The sequence below is a fragment of the Carassius carassius genome, chromosome 50 (genome assembly GCF_963082965.1).
Source record: "Carassius carassius chromosome 50, fCarCar2.1, whole genome shotgun sequence".
Lineage (NCBI taxonomy): Eukaryota > Metazoa > Chordata > Actinopteri > Cypriniformes > Cyprinidae > Carassius > Carassius carassius.
In genome coordinates this window covers 9,910,624-9,936,853 of record NC_081804.1, presented here as the reverse complement: position 1 = coordinate 9,936,853, position 26,230 = coordinate 9,910,624, and the positions used below count along the sequence as shown (strand labels likewise).

Genomic DNA, 26,230 nt, shown 5'->3' with positions numbered 1-26,230 from the left:
ACTGCCCTGTCTGAAAAAAGGAAAATATTTTTTTTGAGCCCTGCAACTGCTGACATCTTTAGTTTAGCATGAGAATATCACTAGAGGAAATGAACTACTAGATCAATTGTTTTATTGACAGTGAAACAATAATGAAGTGTCTCAATCAAAACATTGCTGCTAGTGATGCAGATCTACACTAAAAAGCTAAGACTTACCAGCAGATCCTGTACTAGTGCCTTCACATTCCGAGATGTTTCTGGCGAGGGGGAATTATGGGATGCCAGTTTGATGAGCGTCGCTAGGAAGTTCCTGCACTTCTTTACATTCTCTTGCATTTCCTGAAAAGAAAAATCCCAGTATTTTAATGAAATAGAATTCATGTCCATTAATAGTAAGTGACATTATGAATGAAAACGTTTTAGCAGTACCTGAGAGAGGACAGGGGCTCGGTTAGCTGGGGCAGCAGCAGAGGTGGTGATGGGACTCTGAGGGGACACGGAGGGCTTGAGGACTGTCTGCGGCGCAGGCTGCACACGCGCCCCTGCTGTAATGACTGTGGTGGTGGGCTTCTGAGCCGAGGTGATTGTCACCACTGCTGTCTTCTGCTACAAAAGTTAAAGCCAAGCTGAGGTAAGGAATGTTTCAAGTGGTTTGTGCACCACAACAAAAAGAAATGTTTTGCCCATGCTTTCAGTTTGAACTGTACAGATTGAAATAACACAGTAAACAACACATTTAAGGAACAGTTCATCCAAAAATGAAAACCATGATTCACCCACTCTCAGATCATCCCAAACCCATATGTTGTCTTTTTTTTTTTTTGCAGAACAGACAAAACAATTATCAAAGTACAATTCACATTAAAAAAATTGTATTCAATGGAAGTTCACCACAGGTTATTAAATGTCAAAAAGGGCAAAAAAGCATACAAAAACAAAAAACACTTTATTTAAGTGCCAGTGACCAAATCTGAGAACGTTTAATAGTCTTGTGTGATTAACAGAAGCAAATCAAATAAGATGTCACGATGTTTGGTTACAAGCCACTTGAGAAATGATGTTTGTTGTCACTGCCAACCAACCGGCACCTCATTTGATTTGACTGTAAATCAGAACGAGATTATCTGCAAATAAATCACTTACATTTAAGCCTTTTCACCACACAAAGCTATCATTTGGTTTCAGAACACTTCAAAGGTCATATGGACTCATTTAAAGGTGATTTTACTTTGGAACAAAACAGGAGAACCATTTCATTTCATTAGTGGAGTACAATTGTCCAATACACCATTCAATTTCACTGCATGGAAAAAAAGATGCAATGAAAGTTGCAACAGAGGTGGTCTTTCTTTATAGTTATTATTCACTGCCAATACAATATTATGATGCAACAAGAGTTTGAAATGCTTTCAGATGACCGGTCTTGCTCATACCTGGGCAACAGGTGTAGTGACTCTGAAAGCCGTTCCAGCAGTGGGTGTAGCAGGTCTCGGTGACAGGGTGCCTTTATTTTGGTTCTGAGCTTTGGCCTGGGCTAGGACCTGTTGAGGAACCAGTGCCAGCTGTCCGGCCTCCGTGCGTACCAGCACCATACCTTAAAAAGAACATAGGGAAAAATTCAACAAATCATATAGGAGTAATTAACGAAAAATTCAACAAATCATATAAGAGTAATTAAAAAAGGAAAAAGTAGTAACAATACTTGACTTATTACACTCATGTCATTCCAAACCTTTGACTTACTTTCTGCTATAGCACTTAAAACATATTTTGAAAAATGTGCAGTCACATTAGAAAAACTTTGCAGGCCAAAAATGCATATCCTGTCAGTAATTTAGTGATTTATGAAGCACAGCTCACACAGAAGTCACTTTTAAACCAAGAAGTATTTTGTTGGTAAACGGAGCAAATCCACTTTTGATAAAAAAATTATAATAATAAAAAAAAAATGCCCTCACGTGGAAATCCCAATTGCAGGGATTTCTTTTGAAATGACTGGATTTTGATTTTTGAGCATTCGCAAAACTATGGTAAATATGACCACAATCAAAGTTTTTTTTATTCTACACAAAGTCAATGGGGTCCAATTTTATTTTGGACCCCATTTACTCACATTATATGCACACGATATCCTCTATGATATCTTATGCTGCAAATAAATTAAAAATAAATAAAGTCATTCAGGTTTACAACAACATTAGGGTGACTAAATGATGACAGATAATCTCCGTTCCTCCTGTCCCTGTAAACACCCTCTTTTTTGCAGCTGGTCCCCCTTACCGCTTCCCAAGATTTTACCTGGAGGTATGGTGAATCCCGGCGGTAACTGAATGGTAGTTTGTTGCTGCGGTCTGACGATCAGCTGGGTCGTCGGAGCCCCTGGACGCTGTGTTGGCACCGCAGTTGCCGTCCCCTGAATGGGGGTACCAGGTCTCAACAGGGTCGTAGGCTGCCCTACGAGAGCAGTCGTTGCTGGCTTTGCAAGGACAGAGGGTGTGCTTGCCACAGGAAGTGAGGTCACCACTGGACTGGACGACACTATAATCTGAGTGGGAGTGCTGGGGCGCAACCCTACGGGAGTCCCGGGGAGCTTGTTCGGGACGATGGCTTTAATCTGGTTTTGAAGGTCAGATTTGGGCTCTGTGTTTGTGAATGCCACGGATGTGGGCACAAGACCGGCACCCTGCACGGGCAATCCTGAGACTTTGGGGTCACCTCCATTGTGTACGACATTTTTGATGGTGTTAGGAGGCCTGTGCAGTGCAATGGTGGGGTTTGCTTGACTATCTAGTGACATATTCGCATGTGGCAGTGTGCTGCTGGGCTGAGCAGGCACAAAAGCAGTATTTGTACTAGTAGGAGCAGACATGTCGCTTTTACCATTACCCACAGCTGAACCAATGTCAATACCGTTCACAGAAGCAGGAGCAGAAGCGATGACAGAAGAGTTTAACGTGCCACTGCTTCCGTTCACAGTCTGTATTCTGGCGGGAACCGTCCGGACAGCAGACGCGATGTGATTTGTATTGGGGTGAGAGTCTGTAGGTGCTGCGTCACTTGAACAAGTTGATGGGTTTGATGAATGATATTGCACCCGTTTCGCGGCTGCAACCGAATTCGCAGAGGTGTTAGTCAGGTTCGAGGTGGACGGGACAGAACTGGACGCCGGTATCCTGTCTGGACCGTTCTCTTGAGAGTTTCCCTCCTGGTTTCGCTCTGGCTGTCGCTGCTGCTCCAGTGTTGTTCCTACTTGGGCGGGCGGCAGTTTACCCAAGTGTGGATTTAGCGCGTTTGAGGGTCTCCTGGTGTCGCCTTGAGGACCGACCGCCTTGTTTTGTCCACCCAACTGCGATTCTAACGAGCCTACAAGGTCACTGACGGCTTTTTCGTCCACTTCGGAGTAGAGCATATCTTCCAGTGGATCGGGGACGCCCGCCATCTTTGAGAGACGCTTGAGAAATGCGCACCGCGCGTGCGTTGTTTTGCTGCTGAGGCATTGTGGGAAACGTAATGACATCATGAGCAAGATTTACAACTGTCTTCATAACCCTGTCATATGTTTGTATCGTAAAGATATATATATATGATTCTATAAAAAATTTATAACATTTTAATAAGTAAACATACATTAAAATGAAACATATTAAAATACGTTTAGATAATAAATATATTTATATTTTTAGGATGATATTTCCAATATTTAGATATTCGAATAAAATAAATTGATATTAAACTCATGTATATCTTCAATAGTAATATTTATAGATGAAGAAACAGTTTTATAGTTTCATACATTTTTGGAGTTGTCCTCATTGGTCTTGTTTTTGGTCATATTTGTATTAAATGTAATTTCAGGTCTTTTTCAATTATGACATGTCTTATTAAGAATAATATTTAAGTAACATGCTACTTCTATTAGTTAAAGTCCGCATAAATAAATGTAAATATGGGGAAAATAAACATGTTTCTAGCTGTAAAGGCAGAAGTTCAACAATATCTCGAAACAATAGTGAGAAAAAAATAAGTAATCTGAAAAATGTGGGGGTTTTATTTATAATTTTTTTACATTCAATTTTTTTTAATTATCTCTCCTAATGTACCTATTGACTGTATTAATAAATCTGTAAACAACAACAACAACAACAACAAAAATAAATAAGCCTGATTCTTGGCCTTCCATACTTGAAACTTGTTAAATGTTTTTTTATTAAATATAAAAGTAAATAAGTGTAAATAATATCAGAAATAAGATTTTAGTTTGGGAAGCTTTGATTAGTAATATGATATCTATCTCTAAACAGATTGTACTCTGCGTAAATACAACGCAACAGTGAGTTTTCTGGTGTCTGGTTCATGTGCAGATCACGTGGTATTTAGCTGGACCAATAGAATTGCGATTCGTGTTGAACGGCCAAAATATTAAAAACACTAGAATCGGCTTTTTAAAAATAATTTTAAAGGTGCTGTCTGCGCGAGTGAGTACAAGCGCTAAATATGGGGAAATATACGTCTTGTTATTAATTGTTTAAATTAACGTGGCATGATTTAATAATGCGAATATGTCAAAAGATCTGTTGTTGATAATGCGATAGAGTTAGATAACAAACAGACGTCATGTTCATGTTAGCAAGCTGGCTAATCGAGCTCATCAGTCTTATGAAAGTTGGATTCGAAAGGCGTAATACTGGAAGTTTCAGATGTCTCATTCTTATTAAATGATACAATATAAAGAAAATATAGTAAAATACATAACATTGCAAAATAAATATTGTCCATACACTGGCAAACGCAATATTCTAAACAATTTGATAAAAAAAAAAAAAAAACAGTTATGTTCTATTTAATACAATGTTATTAAATAAATTAAATAAATTATTTTTTATTTTGGATTTTGTTTAAAACTGTATGTTGTGCAAAACTGCTGTTAACTAGGGGGCGTGGTGTATCATGAATATTATTATAAACAGCAGGTTGAAAAAACTTTGGATAATTCCCACTGTACAAATAAGTGAAATTGCATTGGTCTATATTTTATTTAATAATTTATTTTCTGTGATCTATATTTTCAGATTCCTTCTAATGTATTATTATAATGTTATTAAGAGTTGTAGCTCTTATCTGTGTATTAGTTTAGTGTTTAGACAGGTTTAACTCTTCCATCCTCTTATCAAACAGCCAGAAACATGGCCACGGCACAGTCAACACTGATGTTCGCAGTGTGCATCGTGATGATAACTGAACTCATACTGGCCAGAAAGGACTACTATGACATCCTCGGTGTGCCAAAAGATGCTTCTGAACGTCAGATCAAAAAAGCTTTTCACAAGCTTGCCATGAAATATCACCCAGACAAGAACAATAGCCCCGATGCTGAAACCAAATTTAGAGAGATTGCAGAAGGTGGGTCATATATTACATTACATTATTCATTTAGCTGACGCTTTTATCCAAAGCGACTTACAATTGCTATATATGTAAATATGCACTACCTGTCAAAAGCTTGCAATAATTACATTTTTTTCATGTTTGTGTAAGTAGTCACCTTGGCATTTATTTGATGAAAAAAAGTAATATTAAAATATAATATAAAAATTATTACAATGTAAAATAATTGTTTTCTATTTTAATATATATATATATATATATATATTAAAATGGTTTTTATCATTATCAATGTTGAAAACCGTTTTTCTGCTTAATATTTTTGTGGAAACCATGCTACTTTTTTCAGGATTCTTTGATAAATAGAAAGTTCAAAAGAACAGTACTTAGATTGAAATATTTAGAAGCATCTATGCAATGGCAGGAATACATTGCATTCTAAAATCTATTAAAATATAAAACAGTCATTTTAATTTGTAATATGTAAGTGACTGTATTTTCTTTCAAATAAATGCAGACTAAAAAATTAATTAGTCTGAACTTTTGTTGCTTAAAGAAAAGATTCCTCAAATTGTTTAGTCTGATATGCATCATTTTTAACTCGTTCTGCAGCATATGAAACGCTATCAGATGAGAAAAGAAGGCGAGATTATGACCAATCAGGATACAATACATTCAGCCATGAAGATATGAACAGAGGAGGAGGGCAGCGTTCTCATCATTCCTTTGATTTTAACTATCATTACATGTTCAGAGACTTTGATGTATATAACCAAAACAGGCACGCTCGCCCAAAACGGCACTTTGATGAGCACTTCAGGGCCCACCAGCAAGCACACAACCGCCATAAGAAACATTTCCAGGGTACTTTTGATTCCGGAGTATTTCAGGACATGTTTGAAGACATGGAGAAGATGTTTGCATTTGACCGTCACATGAAAAGGACAGAGAGCAGGTTTCAGGCCACAGCCAAACAGCACTGCAGAACGGTGACACAGCGCAGAGGAAACATGGTCACCACGTACACCGACTGCACCTCATCATGAACATCAGAGTGGGCCACAGATTGGACCATCACACCTTTATTTTTATGGCTGATATAGATGGAGTTCTCAATTTGCTGCTGTGATAAGTGGGGTTTGATTTTACATTTTACTGATCTGTTATTTATGATTAGAATGGGTGCATTTGTTTCAGAACGAGAGTCCAAACATCTAATAAAAACATCACAATAATCCACAAGTAGCAACTCCAGTCCATCAATTAATGTCCTGTTAAATGTCTGTGTGTTTGTAAGAAACAAATCCTTCTTTAAAGCGTTTCAACTTTAAACTGATGCTTCTGGCCAATATAGTCCATGAACCATATTATTGTTTCCTCCAGTAAAAAAAAGTCCATCCCCTGTTGTCCTCTCAAATCAAAATCCACTGATATACTTGTCTAAAATTGTTTTGGCTTGTAAACCATTAAATTTTTCTCCTCACTCAGACTAAATGACGTTTTCACTTGAAAAAGCGATATTATAAACAGGACTTTTATAGTTAAACAACGGTTTGAAATTAAAAGGTCTTATTGATGGATTTGTTTCTTACAAACATGCAGCTTTTCACTTCACAAGACGTTAATTGTTGGTCTGGAGTTGTGAACTGGGGTGTACATTGTGATGCTCTTTATTGAGCTTCTATTCTGATGGCACCCATTCACTGCAGAAATTTTGTATGATCTATTCCTTTATTAACCTCAGAGTCCAGTTTTAGGTTTTTGATGAGTTTGTTTTCATCCCTGCAGCACTAAAAAGAAAAAAAGGCCATTAATATATGAATAACAAACTAAATTTGATGACCCTTTAATATTAGTGCGCATTTGTTTAAATTGCACTTTCTTTATCATATGAAACAAGTTGTTATAGGCACAAAAATTCTGTTTCATGCCTGGTTAGCTACTAATATCCCCTACTCTACTGGAAGAACGAATGTGCTGAAATCCTGAATCCTGATTTGATGAAAACATCAGACAGACGGTTTAGCTCTTCCATTATCTTCTCTACTTATACAAGGATGTATATTTATAAGAGCTGAAGGCTCATGGTATGAGTCTTTGGGATTCACATCTTCACGAACTTCTTGTCTCTTATTTTTATGTGAAGCTTAACAAATGTTTGCTGCATTGCCGTGAATAATATAGTTCATTATACTGAAGTAGTTTCTTTCAAACTCACACTTATTAGATAGAGAGGTGCCTTTCCCACTCATTGTGATAGATTGAGTTTAATGTTATCAGATTGGAGCACTTTTATGACCTTTTGTATTCTAATTTGCATGGCTGAGAGAAAGTAGGTCTCCGTTTTTGTCATGGACATCAGTAACCTGACTGGGTTTGTAAACCGCTATTGTTTTAGAAATGTACAACAAGTCTAACATTATTCTTAACGCCAAAGTGTATTTTGGCTGAACATTTTGTATATTTGTAACAAAACATAAGAGTTCATTGTTTTTATATGACAGTGTTACCCCTAAAAAAAAAAAGAATAAAAAGACAAGGGGAATGTACCAATTTAGCATTTGCCTGACAAAGTTTTTTGTAAATACAATGTGTAACCTAGATGTGTTCCTGTATGTCTTCACCTGTGACCTGTTTTGTTGAATAATCCTGTGTGTGTGCAATATAAGGCCGCTCTCGTGTTTTAACTGTTACCCGCTGATATATTTGTTATGAAATGAGTCTCAGTAGACTCATCTGGCACCTTCTTTATTGTTATGGATGAAAAGTAAATCAGAAAATAAGCTGTTTGAACCCAGATCTATGTATACTTGGGTTAACAATAAATAGTGTTGAAAACTATTTGTTTGATGTCCTTTTTCTTTTCAGAAAACATATTTATTGATATGGAAGTACTCACATTTATAGTACCCTCAGTAAACTTGAATGGATATAATTGTAATATGGTTTTGATTGTAATATACATATGTAGATGCTGACATGGAATATATCATATAGATAGAACGTGGGATAGAAAGAGAAACAGACATATATTATACAATTATTAATGATACTGAGGAAGTTTGAAACAATCTCCCATTTTAAAATATTTATTAAATTACTTTATACTGAAGTGATTTTTTAGATGTTAAATTAAAAGGCTCTTAGATCCTGATATTGATGTAAAATAAGATATAGATAGATAATGTACGTGGCTTTATTTATGTATGTATTTCTCTATTTTTTTTATCTTTTTATTTACCTGTTAATCCAGTTAAAGTTTGTAAAAACGTTTATCTTGATGTGCATAAAAAAAGATGATATAAATATATAGTTGTCCATAACCATATTAATAACTCCACGTGGTCTGCTTTTGTCATGATTTATGTAATCGTGCAACTTTAACTATGTTCATTGCTACCTCACCCAAAACGTTTTCCTGAATATTTTTGTTGCACCCCATAGTCACGGTTGCCTTGGCGCATTCACTCAGAACAATGCTGGGAAATGTAGTTTATTTCCAGAAAATTAAAAAGTGGGTCAACAGCTGTTGTGTCGTCTAAAACTACAAGTCCCACAATGCACCAATACACCGGTGCGCAGTTTTTCCGCGGCCGGGTTGATTCATGGTTCGACTGAGGGGCATTGGATGACTTTGTGCCGTGTTTTGCCGGGATATTCGCCTTACTCTTTCAGTTTGACGGGGGAAGAGGTCGTCAACGCGATGGAGGCTCTTATTCCTGTCATTAACAAACTCCAGGATGTTTTTAACACAGTTGGGGCGGATATTATCCAGCTGCCTCAGATTGCAGTGGTGGGGACGCAGGTAACGTTAACGTTAATGTTTCAGTTGCGATTTCCATTCAGATTGAAACTGGTCAATGGCAGTGTCTCAAAACCTAGTGATGTACCTACCTAGGCTTCATTTTAGGGCTCCAAAGTTCCGATGCTATCTAAGTTCGAGCGCACTTATGAAGCCTCCTAACTAGGCTGTTCACTTGTTTTGAAACACAGCCTACTATTAGCTACATTTATTTATTTATTGTTGCGACATTTTTTTTCAAATATACAAATGTCAAGGTCAACGACAAATAGATGATTGTCGCATTAAATATACCGAAAATTAATACTATAAAATAAAAATTTGTAGCGAGCTTTAAAATAATGTTGTCAGCGCTATCCAGCTAACTAGCGTGCTAATTTAAGATCTCGATTGTTTCCTCATTCCTGTTTCAATAATTGTCTTCACGGCAATATTATGTGACAGTTCCTACTGTTAGGAATATGTTGTGTTTTAACAGTGTCAACAATATCACAACGTGAGTTCTAGGGTTGTGCTGATCTCGGTACAGTAGCTAACAGATGAAGAGATGTGCCATGAACTTGACAGATCTAGCAGCATGTTTGGATTGAGCAGCTGCAGGATTCACTCTACAAGGAAAAAACGAGTAGAATAGAACTAAGGTGAAAAGGATTGGGGATATTTTCCATCCTGAAATTACACAAGATATCTGCATCATTTCATTATGGAAGTATCGCATACTTGATAGTGTTGTAATATAGACCTTTAATGGAAGTAAACCAGAGATAGGCTCATGAAGTAGAGGAGGTTCCTTCTGTCTGCCACATACGCTTAAGGTATAATAAGTTTAAAGAGTCTTAAAGTAGGGACTTCACTGACTGCTTAAGAGGATATGGCTGTATGGGTGGCCAAGAAAGTCTTTTTAACCCTGTAAACCTGACATATGAAATAAAAACTAAGTAAAGTTTGCTTCATATGTTTCTTTTTTTGTTTTGTTTTATTTATCTATTGTGTCATATTTGATACTTCAGGCTTTTATGGCTCATACAGTATGATATAGTGAGAACATATCAACTAACATCAATTTTTCAAACTGAGCAAAATATGCAATTTGATGCAGATGTTATTATTTACATAGTTTAAAAACTAGGATTAAATACTGATAGTTTATAATGAGATTATTTAAAACCGTATATCAGACTAATAAATTGCATAAAATATCAGATGTCACTCTATAACTCACAATAATATTTCTTAGTATTTTGATTTTAAAATGTTTAGAGTTTTTTTTAGAGCATGTTTGAGCAACAAAGTACATTTTTAGTTGCTTAAAAAGGATTTTTTTCTTCACTAAATGCATAGAAGTCCAGATAGTTTCAGCCAGACTCCGTACTGACTTGTTTGTTTTCTGTGGTTCATCTGATTTGCAGAGCAGTGGGAAGAGTTCAGTGCTGGAGAGTTTGGTTGGCAGGGACCTCCTGCCCCGCGGGACAGGCATCGTCACTCGCAGACCTCTTATCCTGCAGCTGGTGCACGTAGACCCCGAGGACAGAAGAAAGACCAGCGAGGAGAACGGTATCCGTTTTTTTCTATTTGCATCAAACAAGCATGAATTAATGACCTGCAGGTTGTGTCTGGGATTGTGTGTGCTTTGTTTCTAATTTGGCTGCTCAATCAATGGCAATGCAGTCAACTACTAAGCCAAAATAGAAAGGGAAAGGTAGTGATCTGAGCAGATTTATTCCTGTGTGCTGTTTGTTTAAATAAAATATATGAACTTTCCATACACTAAGTATCTAGTCCAGACAAATCCATGGCTGAAGCTTTTAGCATTTGTGTGGTTTTGGCTACTGTAGAGTCCTATAAAGATGGCATTGCTGCAGGATTAACTCTGTCATCTCTCTTTAAACACAGATGTCAATGCCTGGAAAAATGGGCGCCTTTACAAAGGTCTCCGTTTTCCTTGTTCCTTGCCCTTTTGCTTGTGTTGAGCAGCTTTGTGCTTTTCCTCAATCTGCTTCCATTATTTGATTATAAGCTTTGGTTTCACTGCCAGTGCAATTGCTTAGCATAAACAAACACAGACTGAAGTATTTAGAGTACAATTCGGTTTCAGATTCGAAGTGGTGAGTATGAAGGATTTGGGACTCTAAATGTCTGTTCACTCACTATTAACTATCTTACAGTCATCAGTTGCTATTTAAATGTCACCTTGTAGTGAAGATTCAACGTCTTTATTAGGACAATACGCTAGGTATGCTGTGCTACCCACAATGCACTGCACTTGGAATTGGTTTTGTAGCAGTTTTTGTTTCATTTGCTGTACTGTTGGTTTTGAAAAATAAAAATACGTTGTCATGGAACAAAAGCCTATCCTACAGAGTAAAGCCTATCCTTCAGAGTAAACTCTGCTAAGTAAAAGAAATTGAACGTTTACATACTGTAGGTCATGTGACCCAGTATTGATAATGTCATTGTCACTATTGTTTCCCACAGGAGTGGATGGAGAAGAGTGGGGGAAATTTCTACACACCAAAAACAAGGTAAAGAAAGCATTAAAACAGATATTGGACAAAGAATTCACAATCATCTTTGTCACAAACATCTGTGACCCTTTGAATATTTTAAATTGTGAACAACTCTATTAATTGCATGGATAATTTAAATTTATAAACACATTATTCTCATGAAACATTTCCACTTAAATCACATACCCATATAAATTTGTTCATAACCTTGTTTTTAAGGTTAATAAAATTGAAATATTCCAATTGAATAAAAGGGAATTTCAGATAAACCTGTGGTCACTCTCGGCAAACATACAACGCTCTCTAAAAATGAAAAAAAGTTTCTTTAAAGTTTCTTCAAGCAATGTCAAGTGTGCTGTCCTCAAAACCAGTTCAGATTCAATAAACAGCTTTTAAACTGATTACTGTAATTTTTTTTTACAAAAGTTAAAAGAATCGAAGTAAAATTTCATCGTAACATGTTTTTGAAGTCATCCTGGTCGTCAGACACATTTATGTGCTCCAAACAGCACTGCAGTAACAGTGTTTGGTTTCATAGTTTGATGAGCAGATGAAGAAGAACAAGCCCTTTAATATCTGTTGGTCTAAACGATCACAGGAAGTTTTCTCCGTGCGGTCTGGAGTCCAGACACATGCTGTGCGTTCTCCTCATGTAACATTAATGCCATTCCTTGGAAGTTTTTTTTTCTCTTTCATTTTATGGAAGTTTGATTTATGTCTTTGTAGAGTAAGATATCATGATTGTTAATATCTTGTCTCTGCTTTTTAGATCTACACAGAATTTGATGAAATCAGGCAAGAAATTGAAAATGAAACTGAAAGAGTTTCTGGCATTAACAAGGTAAGGAAGAGTTTTTAAGTGAACTAAATCAGATGATGGATTATTTTTAAACCTGCCATTTTTAAAAAGCCTTTTAAAAGTCATAATGACTGCTGGAATTTCAGGTTTACCATCACAGGAATAAATGACATTTTTTTTAAATATAATAAGATAGAAACAGTTATTTTAAATTGTAATAATACTTCACAGTATTAGTGTCTTTACTGTATTTTTTACCAAACTTTTTTAAAAAACTTGAAAAGAAAAATCTTACCAGCCCCAAACTTTTTGAATTGTAGTTTAGTTTCGATTGCCATCTGCAGTTTAAGAAATAAAGAATGTTGTGTCATTGTTTCACAGGGGATCAGTGATGAGCCAATTCAACTGAAAATCTTCTCACCTCATGTTGTCAACCTCACGCTGGTGGATCTGCCAGGCATCACAAAGGTGTTTTATTTAGTAGCTTAGCCTGGCCTGTTAGAATATTCCTTCTGTGGATTATTTTTTTGTTCCTGACACTGATATATTCATGTTCAGGTCCCAGTGGGAGACCAGCCTAAAGATATCGAGCTGCAGATCCGCGAACTGATCTTAAAATACATCAGCAATCCCAACTGCATCATTTTAGCTGTGACTGCAGCGAACACGGACATGGCCACCTCTGAAGCTCTGAAAGTCGCCCGTGAGGTGGATCCAGACGGTCAGTATATAAACGTTTATTTTGGTCTGCTTGTGCATTTTAGTTTTTTTTTGCACACAATGCCTGTACCTTTCAGTTTGTGTAATGTGGTGTTTTTTTCCACATAGCTGTGTGATGCAGAATTATTAACTTTTTTTTTTTTTTTTTGACACTTTTTTCATTATCTGCTTTCAGGTCGCAGAACGCTGGCTGTAGTGACTAAACTAGATCTGATGGATGCTGGTACTGATGCAATGGATGTTCTCATGGGCAGAGTCATTCCTGTCAAACTAGGACTGATTGGAGTGGTCAACAGGTACAAAATGAAATAGATGTTTATTAATATGACTGTCAATCTATTTAAAATGTTAATTATTTTTAAAAGATAACCATATATGTGTATGTGTGTGTGAAAATTTGAATATTAAAATATACAAATATAATAACACTAAAATATTGATTGCGATATTAACATATTAACAAAATATACAGAAGTTTTGACATTAAAATTTTTCTAAAATGTCTTAATATAGGAGTCAGCTGGACATCAATAATAAGAAAAGTGTGGCAGACTCCATCCGGGATGAGCACGCATTCCTCCAAAAGAAATACCCCTCCCTCGCCAACAGAAATGGAACCAAGTATCTCGCCAGAACATTAAATAGGTGAGAATTTAAGCTTGAAACATCTAATTTCATTGAGCATATCTGCTTTTCGAAGTATTAATATCCTGTTTTTTCCATCAGGTTATTGATGCATCACATTAGGGACTGTCTACCAGAGCTGAAGACACGTATCAACGTTTTAGCAGCTCAGTATCAGTCCCTGCTCAGCAGCTACGGTGAGCCGGTAGAGGACATGAGCGCCACCCTGCTGCAACTCATCACAAAGTTCGCCAAAGAGTACTGCAACACTATTGAAGGAACGGCCAAATACATTGAGACCGCTGAACTGTTAGTTCCCCTTTTCTTCCATTTACTCAAATTAATCTCTTTAATTTGCTATATACTCTACCATTCAAAAGATTTTTTTATGCTTTTGAAAGAAGACTCATCAAGGCTTTTATTTGATTAAAAATACAGTAAAAATAGTAATATTGTGAAATAGTATTACCATTTAAAATAGTTGTTTTCTATTTAAATATATTTATATATTTAATTTATTCCTGTGATGCAAAGCTGAGTTTTCACGTGACCCTTCAGAAATCATTCTGACAAGCTGATTTGATGCTCAAGAAACATTTCTGATTATTATTAATGTTGAAAACAGTTGTGCTGCTAAATATGTTTGTGAAATACATTTATTTATTTCTCAGGAAAACTTTCTATTCTTTACTGAAAAGAACAGCATTTATTTGAAATGAAAATCTTTTGTAACATTATGTCTTTACTGTCACTTTTTGATCAATCTAATGTTTCCTTGCGGAATAAAAGCATTGATTTCTTTAAAAAAAATCTTCCTGACACTAAACTAGATGGTATTAGTGCTAACCATAGTTGTTTGTTCTAATATTTTAGGTGTGGTGGTGCAAGAATTTGCTATATTTTCCATGAGACATTTGGTAGGACACTGGAGTCGGTCGATCCTCTTGGAGGACTTACAACCATAGATGTCCTAACAGCTATTAGGAACTCTACGGTAGGTTGTGTTGTGACTATTTGACTCCTGCATCCTTTTTATAATTTGAATTTAGTCCCGACTTGTATGGATATAAAATAGAGACGTCAGCCAGCTATGTGCTGCAGGTTTAAATTTTAGCAAAGCTTCTTTGAGGAAACCTTAATTATTAGAGTGACTTAAAGAGGCTCTTGTACAACACTGTAGAGTTAAATAGTTTGAGGTGTATATTTCTGTAGTTTGTAATGTAGCTGTTGTGTGTTTCTTCAGGGTCCCCGTCCTGCTCTGTTTGTGCCTGAGGTGTCGTTTGAACTGCTGGTGAAGAGGCAGGTGAAGCGTCTGGAGGAGCCCAGTCTGCGCTGTGTGGAGCTGGTGCATGAAGAGATGCAGAGGATCATTCAGCACTGTAGCAACTACAGCACTCAGGTAGACTGATCAGTTATTGGTCTGCATATACATGCTCATCTTTGCCTTTTGCATCATGAAAACAAAAGGTTTTTCTACTGTAATTAAAACAGTACATCAGTTAAGGCCTGTTCACACTAAGAATGATAGCTATAACTAAAGTTTACTAAACCATGGATAGCGAAGTCCACATCATGAATATAACCATAACAACACCAAGGTACAATGACGTTTGAATCACTTCCAGCTAATGAACGATTAAACCATTAACCAGAATCCATCCGACTCTGAACAGCTTAAGCATTTGAAGCAGAAGACAAAATAACTGCAACACTTAGAATTAAAAGAACATTATCTGTTGGTATGGATGCTGACATAGTTAGTGTGGTAGGTGTGAATGGGTCTTTAGTAGGGGTGTAACGGTATGTGTATTCGTACCGGACCGTTTCGGTACAGGGTAGGGCTGAAACTATTCCTCGAGTAACACGATTACAAAAAATGATCGAGGCAAATTCCTTTGCCCCGAAGCCTCTTTTAATTTATTTTAAATCTCACTTCAGGTTCATTCGCAATGATTTTTTTAATGAGACACAACACATTTACGTCACCCACAAAGCGGAAGGAGACACAAGCGCTGCGTCCGAAATCACATACTGCAAGGAGTCAGCAGTGTTTTGATTTGAGGGCGCGGGCAAACCTAAAGAGAACGTCGTGGCGTGTGTCCATTGCAAGATAGAGCTGGCTTACCACAACTAGGGCCCTATGTATTCCGCGATGCCGAAAACGCGGAGGGAATCGCGGAATCCAGTCATAAAAACGGAATTTACAGTTTAACTCGAAATGGCACGGAATTTGTCAAAGTTTGAATGAATTAATCAAAAATAGGTCATTGCACTTCCATCAAATCACGATATGGACTAATATCTGTAAATATTAAGCCGGAATAGTCTATTTAAATATGAATCCTGCATGTTCTGCGTGTCTCTGTAAATGAATGGCGCTGAAGCGCGTCTTCCTTTATCACACACACTGAATCGCGCGTGACGCTCCGGTGATTTCAGCATCTGTCGTCTCTCTAAATAAGGATGTGAACACATGAACAACATCTCCAGAACTGCTCTGTCAGTCACTTCATGAGCATTTGACCGTTTGATTTGAGTAAAACTAGTGACACATCACATACACAGAACTGTAAAGGTACGTCAACCCGTCAAAATAAAAGTCCGGTTAAAGACTATTGTTCAGCAGAATCTACATAGCCTACTACTAAAAAAAAAAAAAACATTTTTTTGAAGGTTTAATCACACAACATTTCTTCCATGTTTTATTTTTAATAGTAAATCCCCTTTGTTTACCAAAAGGTTTAGTTAATTTTCAATAATTAAAAGATAAATTAAATTAATGTTTTATGTGTTTAATGTTTAATGTGCATCTCAGAAAATGCTTTATTTAAAACCCCAACTGAATGGCACTTAAATGCACTTAATTCATCTGTCAACTTTCTTGTCATTGTTCACAGTACAAGTACAGACAGAGAAACAATGGGTAATAATTAAATGCTTATTTTTGATGTATGCATTGCATTCTATGCATTTAAAAAATAAATAAAAAATTTTTTTCTAAAAAAGGACACTTAGTTGTTCATTTTAAGAGACCCAGGAGTCTTATTTTCTCTTGCATAATTAATATTGCACTTTAATTAAGCAAAAACCCATTTTATCCGATTACTCGATTAATCGTTGGAATTTTTGGTATAATACTCGATTACTAAAATATTCGATAGCTACAGCCCTAGTATAGGGCTTTCAGTACGGTGCACGTGTGTACCGAATGACCGAATGCAATATTTTGTATGCAGAACATAGGTACATTTTCGTGTTTCCAAACGGACATATTAAGAGGCGGTAGTCTCCGCGTTCAGCGCAAATCCCGCCCTGCAGCTGATTCTACTGCCGGTGACACACTGGCTGCGTGGCGTGAGCGTGGCGTTTCTGCTGCGTGTCAGTTGCATGACGGCTGCTTCGCGTTTTCGGTGTCTTTACACACCAGAATCGTGCCTGACGCGGCGCTGGTGCGCTGCTCCTTTTGTAGGAGACATAATAGAGGGAGACCGCCGACAGACCAGGATCTTGTCTTCACGACAACAATATCTATACTTCATGTTGAGCATAAATATAAAGCCTACTGATAAAGGACACCGTCAACAGTATTGACGGCAAAATAGACTATGTTTGACAGGTGCAATATGCCAGTGTGTCACCGGCCTAAGGTTTTCAAAAGGCATCACGCGAGTGTGAACATCACTACAACTAGGAAAAAAACGACTAATTCAAACGCAGCTCCCGTCGGCATTTAAACAGACCTTTGCTCTTAATTCCGATCGGTCCAACGCTATAACGAAATCTGAGCAGGTCTAAAAACTGAAACTGTTGATGCTGCATTTTACACTTTGGAAAAGTTATATATATATTTTTTAAATATGAGCAGGCCTACAAGCTGGGATTGGTAATGCTGCACTGTAATCATAGTTATTTATTTCTATTTTTCATTATATTTTATTATATGATATTGGTTTGAGACTGAGAGTATTTTATTTAGTGGAGAACTTTGCAGCAGTATTTTATTTCTTATTCTTTTTTTATTTTATATATATTTTATTAAAAAGTATTTAAAAAAAAGTGTAAACAAATTGTTAAAAAAGTTTATAGTAATAAACAACCTGCAGTTTAATGTTTGCATTTCTTTCCCTTACTCTACCGAAAATGAACCGAACCGTGACTTTAAAACCAAGGTACGTACCGAACCGTGATTTTTGCGTACCGTTACACCCCTAGTCTTTAGTGATGGCCAAGCCGATATTTGCTCGTATTGAGATTAACAACATTGCCAAATATAACTGGGCCTGACTGGCCGATTAATAAATGTCTCGTCTTCCAAGTGTCAGTTTCTGAATTTTGAGCAAATACTGTTGTTGTTTAAAGGACCTGTTGATATTATATTATTTGCATCTTATTTTCCATATAGTTTAAATTTTATAGTTAATTTAAGTTTTTAAATGTTTATTGTGCAACATTTTACTTTTTTCTTATCTGTATACACAACATATTTCTATCCATTGCTGGTACTTTACATGATTAGACTAGATTTATTAGCATCGTTTGATTTTTTTTGTGATGTATTTAATTAAATTATTTTTTTTCTTCCCTAGGAGTTACTTAGGTTTCCAAAGCTGCATGATGCCATAGTAGAAGTGGTCACGTCTCTTCTCAGGAAGAGGCTCCCAGTCACCAATGAGATGGTTTGAGTGTTTTTTTTTTCTGTCATGCTTTTTATCCAGTTTCTGTGCAAGTGAATCTTGTCTAAATTCGTGTTTGCACTGTGCTCCAGGTTCACAATCTTGTGGCGATTGAGCTGGCTTATATCAACACCAAACACCCAGACTTCGCAGATGCCTGTGGGCTCATGAACAACAACATTGAGGTTTACTGATATATTAATGACAATTTAATTTAGATTTGTGACCAAAATGTATTGATCTGAACATATTTCACTTTGAAGTTTATTGTTGTGGTCTTCGTAACAGGAGCAGAGACGTAACCGAATGAGAGAGCTTCCTACAGCGGTCCCCCGTGATAAGGTATGATGGCAAATCTTGAGCTATCAGAGGAAATTGTATTTTCTCACATTAAAACGTGATGGGCTGCCGTTTGCTTTTTTTTTCACTTTTCCTCACTATAAATGAGTTCATGTTTCATAAAAACAATATATAAAGCACCAATGGACTGCATGGGAAGGGGCATGAAACACTAGTGGGTGTTCAATCTTGTAGTGTTGTTCTTGTTTGTGTGTGTCAGATGGCTGGAGGAGCTCACGGGGAGCAGGAAGGAGGAACAGGGACCTGGAGAGGCATGTTGAAGAGAGGAGAAGAAGGCCAGGGTGAGGACAGGATGAAAGCACAGAGCCCTCACAAAGGACACGCAGTGAACCTGCTTGATGTGGTGAGTCCATAAAACACAAATACTTTTGATTATGCCACAGGAATGACTTAAAAACATGCACTCTGAGAGTAAATAAACTCTGGTGTGTGAATCCGCAAGCATTTGTGTTCTCTTTGAGAGCACGGTCAAAATGAATTAGTGTTGATTTGTCCTGATCTTTGGCCAGCCTGTGCCAGTGTCCCGGAAACTGTCTTCTCGCGAACAGAGGGACTGTGAGGTCATCGAGAGGCTCATCAAGTCTTATTTCCTCATTGTCCGTAAAAACATTCAGGACAGGTACATAGAACAAAGTATATTAGTTTCCAGTTTTATGTTTCACGCAGATTGCTCATTCTGTTTCTCTGTCTCTGCAGTGTACCAAAGGCTGTGATGCACTTCCTGGTCAACCACGTGAAGGACAGCTTACAGAGCGAGCTGGTGGGGAAGCTTTATAAACCTGCCCTGCTGGATGACCTCCTTACAGAGTCAGAGGACATGGCCCAGCGCCGCAATGAGGCCGCAGATATGCTGAAGGTAACGGCAGAAATAATAATGTGTAGAATTAGTAATAATGTATATTAATGTAAAAGTGTTTTGTAATGCAGAGTAGCCTTTAAATTAAAAATAATTATTTGTTGCATTGAATTGTTAAATATTACTATCTTTATTTTAATTAATCAGTCAATTAATTTATGTAGAAGCTGAATTGTATTTTATCATATTATACAATAAGAATTTTTTTAACTTGTATCTTCTCCTCTACCCATAGGCCTTGCAGAGAGCCAGTCAGGTGATCGCAGAGATCCGAGAAACGCACTTGTGGTGAAGTCCTGCTGATGTACAGCCCCTCTCCCTTTCACTCGAACCCTGCGATCTGCATCAGCCCTGTCTCCCTTCTGTCTGGATTTCACAGGCAGCCAACTTGAAAAATGCACTGGTGTCAGTTAGTGTGTATTGAATATAGTTTTATGCACACAACGGACTCTTCTCGAACTACACTGAGGCCAGCACGTATTATGTCACACCTGCACACCATCCCATTCAGTTATCTCTTTTATGTATGTAAGCTACCATGTGCGCTGCAGATAACGTGTGTCCCTGATCTAGTCTAAATTAAAGGTAGTTTAAATGTCATGATGTTGTGGTTTCATTTGTAACTTTTGGTATGATTTGATATTTTCAATTCAATATTATTTGTATAGGACTTTTTATTATACAAATTATTGCAAAGCAACTTTACAGAAAATTAATGTTTCTATATTATTTAGTAGTAGCTTATCAGTGGTGACTCATTATGTACACATGGCAGAAATGTATGGAAAAATCTATTAAAGACATAATCAAACAGACAATGAACACTATTAACAGCAATTATTATGATGCAATCAAACTTATAGCAAAATTTGGTAGTTCTGTATGTTGTTTCAGGGTTGGCATCATCTGAGGTCCTCTGAGGGGTTAGCATCATCTCTCTTCAGGTGTTCTGGATCCAGACTGAAGCTTGTTTAAATCTCAGATTACATCCCGTGGCAAAACAGAGAAATAAATAGAGACATAATTAACGTAGCTGCTGTTGCAACCAAGTAAAATTTATTTGTTTAACCCAAGCTAAAGAATAATAATCCACAATAATGCATTGATCTGATAAAACTGCAGTACAAGATTATGAGATGCATTATTTGAATGCTTGGTGAAAGAGATGTCTCTTTAATCTAGATTTAAACAGAGAGAGTGTGTCTGAACTCTGAACGTTATCAGGAAGGCTTCCAGAGTTTGGGAGCCAAATGTGAAAAAGCTTTACCTCCTTTAGTGGACTTTGCTATCCTAGGAACTACCAAAAGTCCAGCATTTTGTGACCTTGGGGAGTGTGATTTATTGTAGCATGGCAGAAGGCTAGTTAGGTACGCAGGAGCTAAACCATCAAGGCCCTTATAGGCAAGTAATAATCATTTGTAACTGATACAGAACTTAATAGGTAGCCAGTGCAGAGACTGTAAAATTGGGGTAATATGATCATATTTTCTTGACCTGGTAAGGACTAGCTGCTGCATTTTGGACTACCTGTAGCTTGTTTATTGAAGAAGCAGGACAACCACCTAGAAGTGCATTACAATAATCCAGTCTACAGGTCATGAATGCATGAACTAGCTTTTCTGCATCAGAACAGGTAATATGTTTCATAGCTTGGCAATGATTTGAAGATGAAAAATGCTGTTTTTGTAACATGGGAAATATTATTTTTCAAAGTTGCTGTCTAATATAGCACCCAGATTTTTGACTGTAGAGGAAGTAACGGTACATCTGTCTAGTTGCAAATTGTAATCTAAAAAATTGTGTGTACTGTTTTTTTGGTCCAATAAGTAATATCTCTGTCTTATCCAAATTTAATAGGAGAAAATGATTTGTCATCCAAACTTTTACATTTTTAACACACTTTGCTATCTTAGATAATTTAGAAGTTTCGTCTGGTCTCGTTGAGATATATAGTTGAGTATCATCAGCATAACAGTGGAAACTAATCGTGTATTTTCTAATAATATTACCAAGGGGCAATATGTATACTGAAAATAGCAGAGGACCTAGGACAGATCCTTCTGGCACTCCATATTTTACTGGTGATAAATTAGATGACTCCCCATTTAAATAAAGCTGTAGCGATCGGACTGGTAGGATCTTAACCATACTGTATATAGAGCCTGTCCTTGAATAGCCTACCTGTATAGTTTTGTAATCGATCTACAGTATGAGTATGTCATGATCTATGGTGTCACTAAATGTGGTAATCAAGTAAATCAATCAAGATCAAGTAAAACTAGCAATGAGATGCAGCCTTGGTCTGACGCAAGAAGCAAGTCATTTGTCATTTTAACAAGTGCAGTTTCTATGCTATGATTGGGCCTCAAACCTGACTGAAATGCTTCATACTGATTTTTTTTTTTTTTTTTTGCAGGAAGGAGCACAATTTAGCAGAAACCACTTTTTAAAAAAGTTTAGACATGAATGTAAAATTTGTTTTACACCCAAACTGGTAAAAAAAAAAAAAAAATGTATAGGCCGAATGCACCGGAAGTCGCATTGGATAAAAGCATCTGCTAAATGCCTAAATGGAAATGGATTTGAAATGGGCCTATAATTTGCCAGTTTACTAGGATCTAGTTGTGGTTTCTTAATAAGAGGCTTAATAACCACCAGCTTGAAAGGTTTTGGGATGTGACCTAAAAATATCGATGAGTTAATAATGTTGAGAACCGTTTTTTATACTACAGGTAACAACTCTTTCAGTAATTTAGTGTGTAAGGATCTAATAAACATGTTGTTTGTTTAGATGCAGTGATACGTTTATTTAAGCTCTTCTGTAGTTGTAAAGCACTGCAGTTTATCTTTGGGTTCGATGAATAAAGCTGAAGTATTAGACGCTGTAGAATCTATATTTGCACTCAAGACAACGCATTTCTTTCTTGAGAGAGTGGGAATTACTGTTGTACCATGGCCGGTGCGTTTTTGTCTAACCTTTTTCAATTTGATGGGGACAACATCTTCTAAAGATAGTGTCCATGTTGCTAGTCACTTCGTCTAGTTCATATGTGTTTATGGGTAGACCGAGCATTTGAGATAAATCAGGCAGATTATTATATTTGCAAAGGTGCACTCAGTAAATTTTAATGTTTGGCTGTTTGTGGTCAATTATGGATTTTACTGACAAAGATGCAGGATTACGTAAAAGTCCCCCCCCCCCCCCCCCAATTCTGAAAATAATAACAGACTGGATAAAGTGAGCAGCATGTCCAGTGTAAATAAAACAGCTTTTATTAGACTGTTGATAGTGAGTCTACATGATTTGAAACATGCACGCATCTTTTTTGTGTAAATGTGTAAAACTTTTTATTGAAACCAAAATTGCTAGTGCACCTTTAGCTTCATAGCATTATTTGTAAATCTTTCTATTTTTGGTCATGTGAAATGAATGGTGAGGCAAAATTTGAGATTTATGTAGTTTAATGTGATGTTGGTGTTTTTATCTGCACATACTATTTTTACACATTTTATGGTGCACTGCAACTATATTATGTTTACTATTATATATTAATAATAATACAATATATTATGTTGCAATGATAATCACAGATTATATATATTTTAATGTATTAAATAATACAATTAACATGCTAACATTTATTCATGGCAAAAATACACAATAGCCTACAGTGCAAAGCAAAAATGTACAACCAAAGCATTTTTGTATGTTCATAATAATGATTTAAAAATATCTTCATCAAGCAAACAAAACTAACATAGGAGGCCAGAAATTCCTCTCATAATGATGTGCTGTCAACTTCTATCTCAGCCTTCCTCCCATCTTGCCTTTGCCACGTCCCTTGGCACTAAGAGAGAAAATCAAGGGTTTTTAAAAATAGTTTTTGGCCTTAAATCTGAACACTCAAAGTGGTTAGTGTGATTTATACCTCTGGTGATCCTGGACGCGGGCAAGCAGTTGATTGATCTGTGAGAGACAGAGACATGACAGCTCGGTGCTAAAAGGATACGGTGATAATGAACGCAACCCATTTACCTCAAGCCAAACTACAGCTGTTCAAAGGGAGCTGGATTTTGTTAAACTGTCAATGACTCAAAGACCGAGGCTGGCAGAAGCTCCATAATGTCTAAAAGCAACTTGAAAGTAAGTAAAGGTTGTTGACACTTACATCGTATTTCTGGCGTTTCAGTTTCTCGCTTAGATCGTATTTTTCGGCTTCCAGCTGCAACAACCATTGCCACAACTCACTGGCTTTATCCCTGCAACGACATTAACAAAGGTTCACACAGAACGCATGCGTTGTTTTCCATTTTTATAATTCTATTTCGAAAAACAAGATGTTCTTTTACCATTCCTCTCATTTGTTTTATGCAAGGACACGTTCTGTGCTAATGGCCACCATTACAAGCTTTTTAATGTTCATTTAATACTGGTTAAGTAGGCTCTACTTTAATAGTAGCCTAACTTATTTCGAGAAATGTGTCTTAAAATGATGAGGTTATTTTTCTATTTTTAACAAGTTCAAGAACAAGTTCAGCGGGATTGGTCCACATTACTATTAACAATATCTTAAATGTTTATTTGACACAGATTATACAGTTTTTTTACTGTAATAGTCAATATAGTCGCTGGGTCACTGATTGGGGGTAAAGGTTAACTATTAACCAGGGAATAAAACAATTTGAGGGCTACTGTTTTGCTTCCTTATATAATTTATTTTCAAAATTACTTCTTCATGGACTTAATTAAGTCATTGTTCTCTTATAGTCTACTACTAATAATAAACTATTTCCTGTAGGCTGTTTCCATGTCTGTCTTTAAAATAAATAAATACTGTTAATGGCCTACTTAGAAAGCTGTTGGAAATTTCAATTAATTGGGGCGTTTTTATTAATGAAATTATACTGATGCCAATAATAAGCATATAATATGCATATAAAACTTCTGTACTTAAGTTTGTCATCACTCAGATGATCAATGCTCAGTGGTTTTCGGCGTTCAGCCAGGATCTTCTTCTTTTTCTCCCTTTCGGTCTGTTTCTTGGCACCTTTGCGTCCTTCACCCTTTAGTTCAGCAATAATTATAATGTTAATGACAGAATCTGCATAAAGTTGTTATGTAACCTTAAAATATTTAGACGTTTACAGTTTTTATATGTTGGTAAACTCTGACCCTTTGCTGTGTGCCGCCGTACTGATGGGTCATATTTGTGAGAGCTTTCTTCTTCTTGGCATCTTCATCATGCTTCTTTCTATGGTCTTCCTGCTCCTTCCTCTCTTTCTCTTCCTGTCAAAAGTTCAGATTGTAGGTTTAATCTCTATTATGAGCCTGTGGTTCATTGTGTCACTTCAATGGCTCAGCGAAGAATCAGCTCAATTTAGACTGAAAAGTTTTGCAGAAATGATTCAGTAGCATGCAAAATGGATTATTTTAAGGATTAAGGAGAATTTTGTTAACATCTTCAACAAAGGTGATTTAAAAGTGTAAGTTCAGGACTAGTTTGGTGCCATTGGTGGAAAGATGTTCCAGTTGACACCTGGTGTAGTTTGCAGATGTGTGAGCAGAAGATGACAGGTGCTGACAGTCTGAATGTGTCAGGAACTCACAGCGAGTCTGGCCTGACGCTCCTTCTCTTTCTCTGCTCTCACTCGCTGCTGCTCAGCTCTCTCACCTCGCCTCTTCTCCTGTTCAAACACATACTTCTGCTCGTAAGTTCATGTTCCTCTTCCAGGATCTGCAAGATGTTTCAAGACATTTGCATCAGCAATAAACAACATTTACGAGGAAACACTCACGATTCTATTGACCAGAGCAATGAGTTCCTCTTCATCTTTCTGTCTTTGGAGGAAATGAGCCTCTATAAGAGACTGTAGTTCTGTTAAATCCTTCTCCTGACGCTTTTTTTGGATGTCCTGCCACATACACAAACACACACACACACATACACACACAAATGATGGAGGTTACAGGGGGGTTGAAAGTGAGAGAAGTGTGTGTTTAAAGAGAAAAATCTCCTACTTACATCAAAATCTACTTTGTCTCCGTCTGGAATCTTTGGTGCTTGGATATTTGATAGATATCTGGAGATAAAAGATTAAGCTATTAAAAAAAGTTTTATTTGGCTATATATAATGGTACATGCAAGAGAACAATGGACTTACTTTGGTTTGGACTTTGAGTCATCTACTATAATTGGAGAAAGAGATGTTTTTAATTGCATTTAAATAAAATAGTAACAATAAACAATTCCAAATAAGTTAAAAAAAAATTGAAATAAGAATGAGTATAGGCAGTATCTGTTTTCTGAGTGCAAATAGTCAAATGCAATTTTCACTGATTTTACTCAGATAATGTATATTCTGTTTGTTGGTATTTATACTTAATGCAAACAATATATACCAATGTAAATGTATGTAAATTGCCTCTGGCATTATAATAAATAATTAAAATCAAAAAGTATAATAAATATACAATACCTTCCTCCCTATTATAAAACGAGATAAAACAGAGACAAAAGATTTATAA

At 36.6% G+C, this 26,230-nt stretch overlaps 4 protein-coding genes across 7 annotated transcripts in view; 2 read left to right on the top strand and 2 right to left on the bottom strand.

Moving 5' to 3' along the window:
* LOC132133269 (transcription initiation factor TFIID subunit 4-like) overlaps window positions 1-3,501 on the bottom strand; it is a 41,357-nt gene extending 37,856 nt beyond the window's left edge. For 2 of the 3 annotated variants that reach the window (XM_059546073.1, XM_059546072.1), the window contains exons 1-4: window positions 2,280-3,501; window positions 1,415-1,575; window positions 411-587; window positions 198-320 (exon numbers count right to left, since the gene is read on the bottom strand). In XM_059546073.1, the coding sequence (XP_059402056.1) occupies window positions 198-320; window positions 411-587; window positions 1,415-1,575; window positions 2,280-3,501 (1,683 nt within the window). The remainder of the gene's footprint in view (window positions 1-197; window positions 321-410; window positions 588-1,414; window positions 1,576-2,279) is intronic. The other variant, XM_059546074.1, reaches the window with a different exon arrangement.
* Window positions 3,502-5,125: 1,624 nt separating this feature from the next.
* Window positions 5,126-6,552, top strand: LOC132133272 (dnaJ homolog subfamily B member 9-like). The gene is made up of 2 exons (XM_059546080.1): window positions 5,126-5,381; window positions 5,976-6,552. Exons 1-2 carry the CDS (start codon window positions 5,165-5,167, stop codon window positions 6,407-6,409), a joined length of 651 nt encoding a protein of 216 aa, XP_059402063.1. The 5' UTR covers window positions 5,126-5,164; the 3' UTR covers window positions 6,410-6,552.
* A 2,383-nt stretch (window positions 6,553-8,935) lies between these two features.
* LOC132133188 (dynamin-1-like protein) lies at window positions 8,936-20,304 on the top strand. Of its 2 annotated transcripts, XM_059545939.1 has the most exons (19): window positions 8,936-9,168; window positions 10,575-10,719; window positions 11,059-11,094; window positions 11,641-11,687; window positions 12,442-12,513; window positions 12,853-12,939; window positions 13,030-13,192; window positions 13,367-13,487; window positions 13,705-13,836; window positions 13,918-14,124; window positions 14,689-14,809; window positions 15,059-15,214; window positions 18,402-18,491; window positions 18,581-18,673; window positions 18,777-18,830; window positions 19,048-19,191; window positions 19,358-19,467; window positions 19,545-19,704; window positions 19,940-20,304. In XM_059545939.1, exons 1-19 carry the CDS (start codon window positions 8,992-8,994, stop codon window positions 19,994-19,996), a joined length of 2,172 nt encoding a protein of 723 aa, XP_059401922.1. In that variant the 5' UTR covers window positions 8,936-8,991; the 3' UTR covers window positions 19,997-20,304. The 2 variants fall into 2 exon arrangements, with proteins under 2 accessions (XP_059401922.1, XP_059401923.1); XM_059545940.1 differs by lacking the exon at window positions 11,059-11,094.
* A 2,985-nt stretch (window positions 20,305-23,289) lies between these two features.
* On the bottom strand, window positions 23,290-25,960 carry LOC132133262 (troponin T, cardiac muscle isoforms-like). The gene is made up of 9 exons (XM_059546062.1): window positions 25,867-25,960; window positions 25,728-25,785; window positions 25,501-25,617; window positions 25,312-25,389; window positions 24,878-24,991; window positions 24,656-24,768; window positions 23,874-23,964; window positions 23,634-23,671; window positions 23,290-23,552 (listed from the first exon to the last, which is right to left on the bottom strand). The coding sequence occupies exons 1-9, from the start codon at window positions 25,923-25,925 to the stop codon at window positions 23,507-23,509; spliced, it is 714 nt and encodes a 237-aa protein (XP_059402045.1). The 5' UTR covers window positions 25,926-25,960; the 3' UTR covers window positions 23,290-23,506.
* Between the last annotated feature and the right edge of the window lie 270 nt (window positions 25,961-26,230).

Bases quoted from the DNA above. Each gene is read 5' to 3' on its own strand.
- LOC132133272 (XM_059546080.1), top strand. From the start codon at position 5,165: ATGGCCACGGCACAGTCAACACTGATGTTCGCAGTGTGCATCGTGATG. The intron at 5,382-5,975 runs GTGGGTCATATA...CTCGTTCTGCAG, and splicing joins ATTTAGAGAGATTGCAGAAG to CATATGAAACGCTATCAGAT.
- LOC132133188 (XM_059545939.1), top strand. From the start codon at position 8,992: ATGACTTTGTGCCGTGTTTTGCCGGGATATTCGCCTTACTCTTTCAGT. The intron at 13,488-13,704 runs GTACAAAATGAA...GTCTTAATATAG, and splicing joins CTGATTGGAGTGGTCAACAG to GAGTCAGCTGGACATCAATA. The intron at 18,492-18,580 runs GTTTGAGTGTTT...ACTGTGCTCCAG, and splicing joins TCCCAGTCACCAATGAGATG to GTTCACAATCTTGTGGCGAT.
- LOC132133262 (XM_059546062.1), bottom strand. From the start codon at position 25,925: ATGCAATTAAAAACATCTCTTTCTCCAATTATAGTAGATGACTCAAAG. The intron at 25,618-25,727 runs GTAAGTAGGAGA...TGTATGTGGCAG, and splicing joins GAGACAAAGTAGATTTTGAT to GACATCCAAAAAAAGCGTCA. The intron at 23,672-23,873 runs GTAAGTGTCAAC...TGTCTCTCACAG, and splicing joins TGAAACGCCAGAAATACGAT to ATCAATCAACTGCTTGCCCG.